Source organism: Varanus komodoensis, unplaced genomic scaffold (assembly GCF_004798865.1).
Source record: "Varanus komodoensis strain SLA01 unplaced genomic scaffold, ASM479886v1 scaffold1, whole genome shotgun sequence".
In the NCBI taxonomy this organism is placed as follows: domain Eukaryota; kingdom Metazoa; phylum Chordata; class Lepidosauria; order Squamata; family Varanidae; genus Varanus; species Varanus komodoensis.
Genome location: NW_025335268.1, coordinates 25174363 through 25187227, shown reverse-complemented (window position 1 = coordinate 25187227; position 12865 = coordinate 25174363). Strand labels below are relative to the sequence as shown.

The 12865-nt window shown below is 39.3% G+C and overlaps 1 protein-coding gene across 3 annotated transcripts in view; it reads left to right on the top strand.

The window, feature by feature from the left end:
* The window catches only part of GPR137B (G protein-coupled receptor 137B), a 32262-nt gene that overhangs the window by 15333 nt on the left and 4064 nt on the right, over positions 1-12865 (top strand). For 2 of the 3 annotated variants that reach the window (XM_044419966.1, XM_044419981.1), the window contains exons 4-7: positions 743-892; positions 2081-2209; positions 4749-4873; positions 5724-6666. In XM_044419966.1, the coding sequence (XP_044275901.1) occupies positions 743-892; positions 2081-2209; positions 4749-4873; positions 5724-5835 (516 nt within the window). In that variant the 3' untranslated portion in view covers positions 5836-6666. Of the gene's footprint in view, positions 1-742; positions 893-2080; positions 2210-4748; positions 4874-5723; positions 6667-12865 lie in introns of those variants that run through there. The other variant, XM_044419973.1, reaches the window with a different exon arrangement.

The window sequence follows — 12865 nt, the reverse complement described above, 5'->3', positions numbered from 1 at the left end:
GAATTCACAGGGAAATACAGTTTTATAGGAAAGGGTTCGGGATCTCTAAGCATTTCGAGGATGCTCACAATTCCTACATCCTGAAAAAAGCATCCTGCCCAGTGTCAGTTCTTTTATCCTTTTGGCGGCAGGCACAGCGAAGTGAGGCGGCAGGTGCTGGTGCGGCATGGCAGTGGCAGCGGCGGGCACGGGATCACCCTCCCCCCAGCCTGGCTGCCCCCAGGCTCGCATAATCAAATGGCAGGCCGGATAAATGGGCATGGTGGGCTGGATCCGGCCCACAGGCCATAGTTTGAGGACCCATGTATTATTGTTTTCTTCAAGCAGACAGTTTTTTATTCAGCATACCTGGATCCAAAGATTCAGGTTGCATGGAAACATCTAGAGGCAGAGTGTGTAATCTCAAATACTTAAATCAATACAATAAAATGTACCATTTGGAATTTTGCTGAAGGTTGTTAATTTCTTTTCCTCCACATTATTGCAGGCTAGATTAACCTTTTAAAACAGGAAATGGTAAACATTTAACCCATTTGTACTCATATAGTTGTCTGCTTCATAGGTAAGTATCAACACATCTGAGAGCATAGGACTAAAAAAAAACTAGTTAAAACTCATATCTGGAGTGAACATTACTTAAGGACCAGTACTTTCCCCCCAAAATTAAGAACCATAATATTTCAGTGCTCATTTTCCAAACTCAAATATGAGGAAGCTGATATCTGTTGTCTTTCTTCTCTAGGGGTCATCTGTGTGTCAGTTAACAACAATAGGCGTGACAGTTATACTACTATATACCTCAAGAGCCTGTTACAACCTTGTCGTTTTATCATTTGATCAGAACAATACAGTGAAGTCCTTTGATTATGATTGGTACAATGTATCTGATCAGGCAAGTATAGCATTTTCTTCCCACAGCAAAGATGTTAATTCATGTACAGATACCTCCCCACGTGTCAAAATGCTTTGTCATGAAGAATTATTTGCTAAAAGGGGCTAAGTTCAGGGTCTCGGCTCAGGGCCTCTTCAATGTGCAAAGTAGGAACTAAAATAGTAAATGACAGTCTCTTATGCAAAACTGTACAGATTTTAGACAAAATATAAGAGGCAGTAGATTCTTCACTGGAGAGTTGTAAGGCTTGTTTACATGTTTGTATAATTTGTAGTGCATTAATACAAGGGGAGCCAGACCACTTTGCCCCAGTGAAAACTAACTGATACACTCTGAGGTAAATTATCACAGGCATCATTGTAGCATAATTCCAGTAAACATTACATACATAAAAGTCTTAGGCAGAATTTCATTTTCAGGCTAACTTACAGTCTCAAGGGAAAGTCATCTATCAACAGATCCTTAGCCAAGTGGGATTTTCACTTTTAACATTTCAGTCAAATCACTGGTATGATTAAAAGAGTACAGTATATTAAGATGGATTCCTCTCTTGGGAGCTCTTCTCTCCTAGGGCTATTAGCAGCACAGGAGGCAAGGGAATTTTCATTGTTATTGCAGCAGGGAAAGGAAGGTTTAAGCCCCCTGTTAAATTAATTTTAAAACCTAGAATACTTTCAAGTGATGTTTAATATTACATGTTCTTTGGCCCAACTGTGTCAGTCTGGGGAATCCAGAACCCGATCAACTTATTTATGTCTAAATCAGAGAAATAACCTTCTCAATATAATACTGAGCATTAGGCTAAATCTGCCCAGCTTAGGTGTGTCTTTATATCCCTTCTCCATATTTCACTCTAGAGTAGCTTGCACTACAGAGTTTAGTGGTACTATCTAGTTTAGCACTTGCCATGTGCCCACTGAGCAAGCCCTTCTGATGTGGAATCTGTTGCTCAGAAAATCCCTGTGGAGTCAGTTGCTAGATTGTACTTACTGGTTCATCTGAGCCAAGACAGTTTTAGATGCATCAAAGCAACCACTGATACCCATAGTAGGGCATGCAGGTGGAATGGGTAAGGTTGAATCCCTTCAGAGAGAGCAGCATGGCTGCTACATTTTCCTCTTCATTGGGGGAGGAGGTGGCGTAAAAGCTTGCAAGTTTTAAATGCATTTCATTTTAATTTTTCAACAGGCAGATCTGAAATGCCAGCTGGGTGATGCCGGATATGTAGTATTTGGAATAATCTTGTTTGTGTGGGAGCTCCTGCCTACTTCCTTAGTGGTGTTCTTCTTCCGTGTCCGAAGTCCTACAAAAGACCTAGTAAGCCGTATCTTTCCTCACTTTGTTATACACCCACCACTTAATATTTTAATTGGGAATGATGTAAACACATCCTGACACTTCTTTTTCGCTTATCTCTAATTGCACTTCTCTGGAACCCATCCTGATTGATAGTTCCTAGAGAGTTGTAATACATTGTAGTGGAGCCAGGACTTTTTGATTAGCATGGTGATTCAACCCCCCAGACACTTTCTGTTCCCTCTGAGCTTACCTGCAGTCCTCACAGGGAATAGAGGAAATGGAGTTTCCTAGCAATATTATATTGTTGTGAGCAAACATATCTATGTAGACAAATTAATGCAGCCATCTCTACTTTTGGACTCCTCTTATGGAGGAGTGTCATGGGGAAAGTCTGCCCTTCACCTTTCACCAGTACATCTTTATGGATCTCATGGTACATCTCTCCTGATGTTATATATGCTTCCACTCTCAGTAGATGGAAGGTGAAACAGTACCTATTACATAAAATCTGCATAGGCCTGCATGAGGGCTTGTTATGGATGGAATTATCAAATGGAGGCTTACTATGACAGTTTAAAAACTCATAGTTTAGGAAGTGAAACTAAGCATTGCTTTAAAAGTGAAACTGATTATTTTAAGATTGTACTAGTTATTGTCTGTTACATTTTAGTTGCTACTTGTTTTTAAATGATTTTTTAAAACTGCTGCTTTGAGTTTCATTTTGTACACATGGATTTAAAAGTTTTACTGTATTCACCTGAGTTTTACTGTATTACTTAAGTTTTACTGTATTCACCTGAGGACAATTTGGTAAGGGCAAGAAATAAAACAATGTCCCAGGTTGGAAAATTAAATAAATATTATAACAACCACATCTGTAGGTGTTTCTATTTCTAAAATCCTAAAAGAAAATAATAGTTTTAAATAAAATAAAATAAAATAAAACTAATCGATAACAGGAATTCTTTTTCCCATCTTTAATAAATCATCAGCATTAGATATGCTGACAGTTTACCAGCAGAGGGAGTAGTATCCTTAAAGACTAATAATATACTATGTATAAACAGAAACTTCAGGTACAAATGAAATCTAAATGCACTGGAAAGTCCATTGGTTTGAGTTCTTCATTTATTAAATTATCCAATATACATTTTTCAATGTTTCTATTATATAAATCTCTTAAACTGACTTTCCCTAACATGGTTCTCACCAAATATTTTGGTCTTCAGTTCTCATCAGCCAGAGTTAAAATGACCCTTGTTGAGGGCTCCTGGAAGCTGAAATCTAGAACATACATATGCAGGGAAGTCACCAAGTTGGGAAAGGCTGCTGTACAAAAAACAAGTACCCTACTGCACCAAATGAGGCCCTGCAGGTGTAAAGAGAGATGCAGGGTTTTAAAAAAGCTAAAATGAAAAAACAGTGCTAAGGTAATCAATGCCTACAAGACCAGAGTGAATAAATATGATGTGGTGGCCATTTTCGGATATATAAAAAGTAACTTTATATTGTATTTGTATTTAGAACAGATATTATACATGGCCTGATCTTTGCCAAACAGACCTCATTTGGAGTCTAGTTTGGAAATTAGAATAAAATGGCAGACTTAAAAATGGTGACAAATTATATAAAGGAAAGACTGATGAATCTGGGTACATCTTGAAATAAAAAAATGGAAGGGTAACGTATGAGCCATTTTGAAAACACCATGTAAATAGAAACATATACCCTTTGTAGGCAGGACACAAAGGGTGATTTAAATCTTTGTCTGATCACTTCATTAATTGAAAGGCTAAGTTGATAAAAAAAAAGTTGACCTAACAAGGATATTCAAGGAATGGACAGCCAGCATGATGTACTGGTTAAGAATGCTGGACTAGAGAGTAGAACAGGATCATGTAGGCCACCCTGGGTTTCTTGGAAGAGGAAGAAAGGTGGGATATGAATATAATGTAGTAATATATGTCATGTATCAGAACATTGTTTGTAGGTATTATATAATTAACTTTAGTCCCTAAATGCTTCGCCACTGTAGTTGCATGAATTTCTCATACCACTCAAGCTTAAATCTAAATGCACAGATAATTGTGACCGTACTCAGTTCCAGGAGATAGGCAGAAGAAGCTGCAAAGTGCACTGCTGGACTTAGGACAGTAAGGATGCATGCTCTTCATGTGTCTTTCTCCTGAAGGAGAACTTGGACAAAAAACCCTATATTCTTGCATTACCACAAGAGATCTGTTTTAAGATATAGCAGGTTCCTACAGTTAAAGAGAACATTAGATCAAGACAGCAGTGACACTTTCAGGATATTGTAGAATAACTAAGGCAGAATTTTTGCCTACTAGCAATAGTCTTTATCCATCCCATCTCTACCCTCCAAGCAAAGGAAGAGGATAAGCAACATGTATAGAGATGATGCAGTTGGGACAACAATTGCGATACACATAGACATCTATACAAATGTGTCTTGGCCTCTCCCTTTTAAGGAGACACCAAATCACAAATATCTACCTCAGATGAATGCGATACATAATCTTCTCTCTTTTTTCTCTAGACAAATCCAGGAATAGTACCAACTCATGCATTCAATCCAAGATCTTATTTCTTTGACAATCCTCGCAGATATGACAGCGATGATGATTTAGCATGGAGCATATCACCACACAGTATACATGGCAGGTGAGAAATAGCTCTAGTGATGAGGTATAAAAGAAAAATCATCTGTATTTTCCAGAGTGCTCCCTAACTTGATTTACATGGGGTTAAAGGGACAGTCCTATGCATGTTTAGATAGAAAACTCTTACAGCTTCTACCATTCCCCAGCATGGTTGGCTATGGGATGCAGGACCATTTTTTTAATTTTTATTTTTTGGTCTAAACTTACTCTACTAGGGAAGAAAATGCATATTTTCCCATAAATACTTTGTTCATAATAACCATTTATTCTTTAATAGCAGACTACCATACATGTATGCATAGCACACATCATTCTATGTATGACTCAGGCCTTTTTGAGTACAGTCCTGGGAAATGTGAGGGGTTTTTTCTCACTCTGCTTCATTAATTTGTACAATGCCAAGTATAATGGCATTATACTTCCGATAATGTATTGTTCTACACAGGGAATTGGGATGACGACCACTAAGCTGGTTATACATTCTGTAGTGCGTAAACAGATGTGCTGTTAGAATAGTTTTTCCTGTGTCTCAACAAAATACCATGAGAGTGAATTCAAAGTGTACTGAGATTAAGTTTCTGAGTCTAACTGGTTCTTACTAGTATAGAAATTTTGATGAACTAGATTAACAACTAAACATTTAGGCCAAGTGACATTGTTATAATCCCAAGGTCCTCTAGCAAATTCCTGGCTAGATGCAGCTGGAATTCATTCAAAAACCACAGGATTGCAAACATGTCTGCACAATTCCTTCAAGCAAAGTTATCTGAGTCAACTGTATGTTAGGATCATATAATCTTAAGTATTGTTTCATCTTCCACATGTTACAATTCTTTTCTTTTCTTTTCTAGTTTCTCCCCTGAATACTATGACTGGGGATATCAAAGCAACAGCTTTATGCCTCATGTTGGATCCCTACAACATGATAACATATCAGAGACTCAGCGACCAAGTCCAATGTAAAACTAAAACAATGGCATTTTCGCCTTTGTTCAGCATTAGTAGTGGGGTACAATTTACAGGCTTGTTTTATGAAATTACACAGACTCTCCTATGCTTAGGCTACAAAAATTTGTATTTGTACTTAAGTTATACATAGGGAGAGCTCCCACTGAAGTCATTGATTCTCCTTTTGCAATGAAGATCAAATAAGTGGTTTTACAAGATGACGTCAGAGAAGAAAATTATTACAGATTTTCAATCATTTTTATGTTGGGAAAGATACTACTGTACTTTTGTAGAATACTTTTACACTGTCACTTTTGATATGTTCAAAAATGTTGTTTAAAATGCCAATTTTACTTTACAAAGTATAGTGCATCTGTCACTGCTGTGCTGATCAAGGACTGATGTTCGAGAACTGGATTCGGATGATGTGCCCTACCATGGTTTCTTATCATAAGTGGGTTGCTAATGACATGCAAATAGGGACCACTGCACCAAGGCTGGCATGTCCTTTTAAAAAGCTCCTCTGTAGTGCTCATGGACTGTACAGGGTTTTTGTCACCCAATGTGATTTGTTGTGCCATGAGATCCAACAGCTAGTGAGCTCCTTGGCAAAAGTGGCAAAGATCCCTGACTGCTGTGTCCAAAGAGCTATAAGGTGATTGCCATACCGGCCACAGTCAAAGCCACAATTGGTACACGAGGATGGTTAGCAGAGACCATCTCCTTATCCTGCTGTAATTGCAAGCTGATTCTTGCCAGGGTGGGTTGTCACTTGTCATCTTGTATCAAAATGTTCATAGTGTTTTGACTAGTGTCAATGTTCAAATAAATTCCATTTTTTAAAAACTGGTAGTTTCAGAAAAATGCATATTTTTACACATGTCCTATATCCCTTCATCTGTAGCCTTGCATGCATTAAACAAATAGTGAACCAATCTTAAGAATTATGATTAATGAAAAACTGCCAATTTTATTTATTTCAAGGAATACTAGCATAGTGCATGGGGAAGAAGAGGTACCATTCTTCATCCACTTTGGGATAGGTTATTAACCCCTCCCGCCACAAAATTAAATACCTTGAAGATACTACATGCAGAATTACTGTTTGTATTAGATAAGTGCAAAGTTTAAGAGTAATTAATCCTGATCAAGTGTTAATATAGAAACTTGCACCTGTCCCATATCTCATCAAATATATCATTTGTATTTGACTAAGTGTTGCAAGACCCACTTTATGCAAATATATAACATCTGTCATCTGCATACCAAAGTATTATCTGACACTCTAAAACATGGGTCCTCAAGCTACTGCCCGCCATGCCCATTTATCCAGTTCGCCATAGCTCGCCACGTGTGTGGCGAGGTGCCAGCTTGCTTGCAAGGAGATTGTTTTGGACTTGCTTGGAGAAAAGGATCTCCTTGCGAGTAAGCTGGCACCTTGCGAGGCGCCAGCTTGCTCGCAAGGAGATAGTTTTGGACTTGTTGGGAGAAAATGATCTCTGTGCACTCATGGCCCTGCCTTGCTGTGAGCGCACATGCCCACGCCCTGCCCCCTGGCCCATGCCTCCCACCCACACCGCCTTGGTGGCTCACACCCATCCCTGGCACCTTTCAACTAGCCCCCTATTCAAAAAGTTTGAGGACCCCTGATCTAAAACAAAGTCCCATTCATTGCATTTTAAAGATAATCCAGGTTTCATCTGTGTTTCCTTCAGAGTTGTGGATATAGTTGCATACATACTGGTTTGCCTTTGTGAACAATGACTATGCTGCATGGAAAAGCAAAACAAAAGGTAATATACAGCTTTTGGTCTCCATGTAGAAGACTGTTTTGCAAACAAGTGCATGGCTGCATTTACATGTCATGGGAAACCACTGTGGTTAATTGACCTGTGAGGCTCTGAGTTGCACACAGCCATCTTTTTGAATATGCAAGCCTTGACATGGCTTGTCATGTCATGTGAACCTGGACATTGGGTTGCATAGTGACACCTGATGTGCATCTTACTGGCAGGTAAATGAAACCACAGTGGCTTGTCATGATGTGTGAGCCAGGTTACTAGGCATATTTGGGGGAACAATATTCCTTAGCCTTCTGTAGGCTTTAAAGGCAATGAATGTTGCCTTTAATTCATTATCAGAAGAACAGTGCACGTTCAGGTTAGATGAGTAAAAATCAATTATTTTAAAAATATATTTAAAAATTAAATCAGATTTTTAAAATAAAATTCTTTTGAGGAAAAATGTATCTACAGATAGTTTTGCATTTTAAGATGCATTAAAGTCTAAAGGTATTCATCATGAAATAAGGATTAGTTTTTAATTATGTAGCATGATCTTCACTGTCAAACACAGTATGGTATAGCCTCCTAGGTACTTGAGAAATGTGCTTTTCAAGGCAGGCAGTAAAACTAGAAGGGCCACCAAGCTCCTACCAGACAAGAATCTATGCATGTCTGATCTAGATATTTATTTCGCCTGTACTAGCAGAATGTGCCACACCTTCCAACACAATTTGAACAAATTTCTCACTTTTCCTACTAAATAAAAACCCTGTCCAAGTATGATAACTGAGCCTGTTTTCTCATTTCACTGATTCTTATTTTGCATCTAGGTCAGGTCTCAATAACCTGTGACCTACTCAGTCAGCACAGCCCCAAATATAAGTAAGCATTTGCTCAGTGGGATTTATTCTGATTGAAGTGCATAAAGCAGTGGTGGCAAACTATGGCTCAGGAGCCACGTGTGGCTCTTTGAGTTTATTTTGCAGCTCACCACTTGCCACTGCAGGTGCCTGCTTGCGGCTCTCAAACATCTGAAATTTATCATACGTAGTTCTTCCATTGAGCAAGTCTGGCCACCCATGGCATATAAACTAGGTTATAACTACTGCTAACTACAATTCAAAGTATTCCCCACTAGCTAGGCTAACTGAAGTATGCTAGTAGTCCAATGTATCTGGATGGCTCCAGATTGGGGAAGGATGAATTAGTATTTCATGAATTTTCAGTACTTATTTTTCTTTTCTTATATTTAAACAATATAAGGGGAAAATGTGCTATTTTCTAATTTTTTACTCCAGAAATAGGTCAACATGTTAAACTGCATTGTGTTTCCTTTAATTTTTCTCCCTCAAATATTTCAAGTCAAATACACATGCTGTATTGGACCAAAAACATCATTATGGGATATTTTAACTTTGTTTATTTTACTTATATTAGAAAACATGCAAAAGCAGGTAGTTTTCTATTGATTTTCCAGTGCAAATTACTTTATGCAAAATCTTCCAGAAAGCACACATGACTGGTAGTAAAAACAGCACTAAGCAACTAAGTTCCCATCCTATATATTTAGAAATTCCCTCTCCATTCCACACTTCAAGGGAGCTTACTTTCAAGTAAACATGCTGTACAACCAAGATGGAAAAAGGAACAAAGAAACATAAGGAACAAAAGTTTTCCTTATGCGAGTAGGTATTCATAATGTATTTTCTCCTAGTCAAAAAGGTCAAACAGAAGTACAATCAAAAGTGAAGAGAACTGACAAAATTACCCTCACCATAGTTAAACAGATGCTTTGAAGGCTCGAGTGACTGAAAATTTCTGACATGATTCTTGTTCAAGGAAACCACTGAAACTTCCTACAGCAATTTTTATGTTTTGGCCATCGTGATACAGTCCTTCCTTAACCTCCCACTAATTAAATGGTGCCAAGCAGTCTGAATGCTATGGATTACAGTGACACATCTGCCTAGTAATATTCATCCTTGCAGAACCAGACTACTTGTGAGATTTCTCTGTACATTTCTTCTATTCATAAATCTTTTCTATATTCTCTGCCTATTAAACCAGTAGCAGTCTTCATGATTTTGGATTTCAGCAACCAACTTGCAACAAATGCTTTAACATTACAGACCTAATTTTTCACAAGTATTGTTTGGAATCAGCATCACTTACATGATCTGATCCCTGCTTTCTTCCATAGACAGAGTAGCAATCTCTGATTATATATACAGTATATCACAGAAGTGAGTACACCCGTCACATTTTGTAAATATTTTATTGTATCTTTTCGTGTGACAACCCTGAAGAAATGACACTTTGCTACAATGTAGTGAGTATACAGCTTATATAACAGTGTAAATTTGCTGTCCCCTCAAAATAACTCGACAGCCATTAATGTCTAAACCATTAATGGCAACAAAAGTGAGTACACCCCAAAGTGAAACTGTCCAAATTGGGCATTATTAGCCATTTTCCCTCCCCGGTGTGATGTGACTCGTTAGTGTTACAAGGTCTCAGGTGTGAATGGGGAGCAGGTGTGTTAAATTTGGTGTTATTGGTATCACTCTTTCATACTGGTCACTGGTATCTACATAAAGATGGCCTAGGCTATAAGAAGATTGCCAAGACCCTGTAACTGAGCTGCAGCACAGTGGCCAATACCATACAGCGGTTTAACAGGACAGGTTCCACTCAGAACAGGCCTCGCCATGGTCGACCAAAGAAGTTGAGTGCACATGCTCAACGTCATATCCAGAGGTTGGCTTTGGGAAATAGCCGTATAAATGCTGCCAGCATTGCTGCAGAGGTTGAAGGGGTGGTGGGTCAGCCTGTCAGTGCTCAGACCATACGCCGCACACTGCATCAAATTGGTCTTCAGGACTGTCATCTCAAAAGGAAGCCTCTTCTAAAGATGATTCACAAGAAAGCCCACAAAGAGTTTGCTGAAAACAAGCAGACTAAGGACATGGATTAGTGGAACCATGTCCTGTGGTCTGATGAGACCAAGATAAACTTACTTGGATCAGATGGTGTCAAGCATGTGTGGCAACAACCAGGTGAGGAGTACAAAGACAAGCGTGTCTTGCCTACAGTCAAGCATGATGGTGGGAGTGTCATGGTCTGGGGCTGCAGAGTGCTGTGGCACTGGGGTGTCGTGCATGAAGCTCCGACAGAAACAGTGACTCACGAGGAACCTTGCACTTGGCACCCTGTGCCCAAGAGTCGCCCCCACAACCCGATGCAGGGACAGCTGAACAAGCTACTGCGTCTTCCCCTGAGCCCCAGCTCGTTGAGCAAATGCCTGGACCTTTATCAGAGACAGAGAGTCATGAGAAAGAGGGAGCTGCAAGTTCTACTCAGAAAGAGGCAGAGCAAACTGCCTCCTCCCCTCCCAATGCTGATCTCCCTGAGCCAGAAACAGAAGACACTATAGGTGTCATAGATTTCTCAAAAGCCGAGAACAGACCTCTTTTACGTAGATTTGAACAATTACAAAGTAGACAGCGTAAGAGAGAAGAAAGGCGTGACTTGGGAGAATGATCCCACGTGGGCTCAGAAAGAGAGGCCATTATAGGGCTGACATCTGCTTAGCTGGGACCGCTATTAGGGAACTTATCTATAGTATTGTAAATCTTGTAGACAATTAACATTAAAGGACTTTAGTTTTATTGCTCTGTGGAGAGTTGAATGTTTATACAATCGGCACCACGACATGGGGAGCTACTGTTCATTGAGGGAACCATGAATGCCAACATGTACTTTGACATACTGAAGCAGAGCATGATCCCCTGCCTTCAGAGACTGGGCCGCAGGGCAGTATTCCAACATGATAATGACCCCAAACACACCTCCAAGACGAGGAGCACAAGGTCTCTAACATCCACCAGCTCCGTGATGTCATCATGGAGGAGTGGAAGAGGGCTCCAGTGGCAACCTGTGAAGCTCTGGTGAACTCCATGCCCAAGAGGGTTAAGGCGGTGCTGGAAAATAATGGTGGCCAACAAAATATTGACACTTTGGGCCCAATTTGGACAGTTTCACTTAGGGGTGTACTCACTTTTGTTGCCAGTGGTTTAGACATTAATGGCTATGTGTTATTTTGAGGGGACAGCAAATTTACACTGTTATACAAGCTGTATACGCACTACTTTACATTGTAGCAAAGTGTCATTTCTTCAGAGTTGTCACATGAAAAGATATAATATTTACAAAAAGTGAGGGGTGTACTCACTTTTGTGATATACTGTATATTTTACAAGTAGAGAACTGTTAAGTTAATGCAAGTCTATTCAACCCAGTCTTTTAAATAGAGCAACTAACAATTACACTTTGATGCATGTTTGCAATAACGCATCAAAATATTTATGCCCCTACAAACTGGATTACAGGAAACACCAAGAACAAGCTGGAGATACAGCAATGTGCATCCAGACCTAGCTCAGCAACATTTAATGGGCAAGGATGCAGAAGTTGAGTATCATGCAAATTTCAGCTTAAAAAAACAAAGGAGCTGTAGGTCATTGTATCAGTGCACTGTGTCTTACTGACAGAAGGCTCTTTGATCAAGTGGAAGTGTTTGCCTTGGAAAATGGGGAAGTAAATTTTCCTGATTCATTCCTCACAGCCTCCTATGCCACCTTTCACATCATTCTGAAGGGCATTCTAACCCTTTGGAATAAATGGGGGGGCACAAGGGGAGGAAGAAACTAGAAAAAATAGACATGGAATAGCAGAGCCTTCTAAATGGGATGGATATTACTCAGTATAACCTGCTGACTGTATATCAAGCTTGATGGACCAAACCTCATTGCCCACAATGTAATAATATTTGATTGGTCTGGCCAATGGAACAGAACCAAATGGAATTCTCAAGTTTCCCAAGCCACAAAAGCAGTTACCACAATTATTACATTTCCAAGATTTTTTTACAACCATATGATTTGAACCTAGCCACCTTGAGCACCTTTTTTGCAGGGTAAGGGTGGGCAGAAAGACAAAGGTAATATATGATACATTAAAATAAAGGCACCTCACCTCCACCCTTTGCCTTAAAATTCAAAAATCTTCAGCTGAATGAGGTCTAAAGGATGGTTTACTTTTCACTGACTTCAACAAATTTTTAGATCTTACAAAAAACCTATCTGTAAAGTTTTCATAGGTAAAATTTCACTGATTACATGCAAAATGATAGTTGAGTAAAAATGGAACCCCTGCCACCACCTGCCCCATCTTTCATTACATATTTTATTCTACAAAGTTAT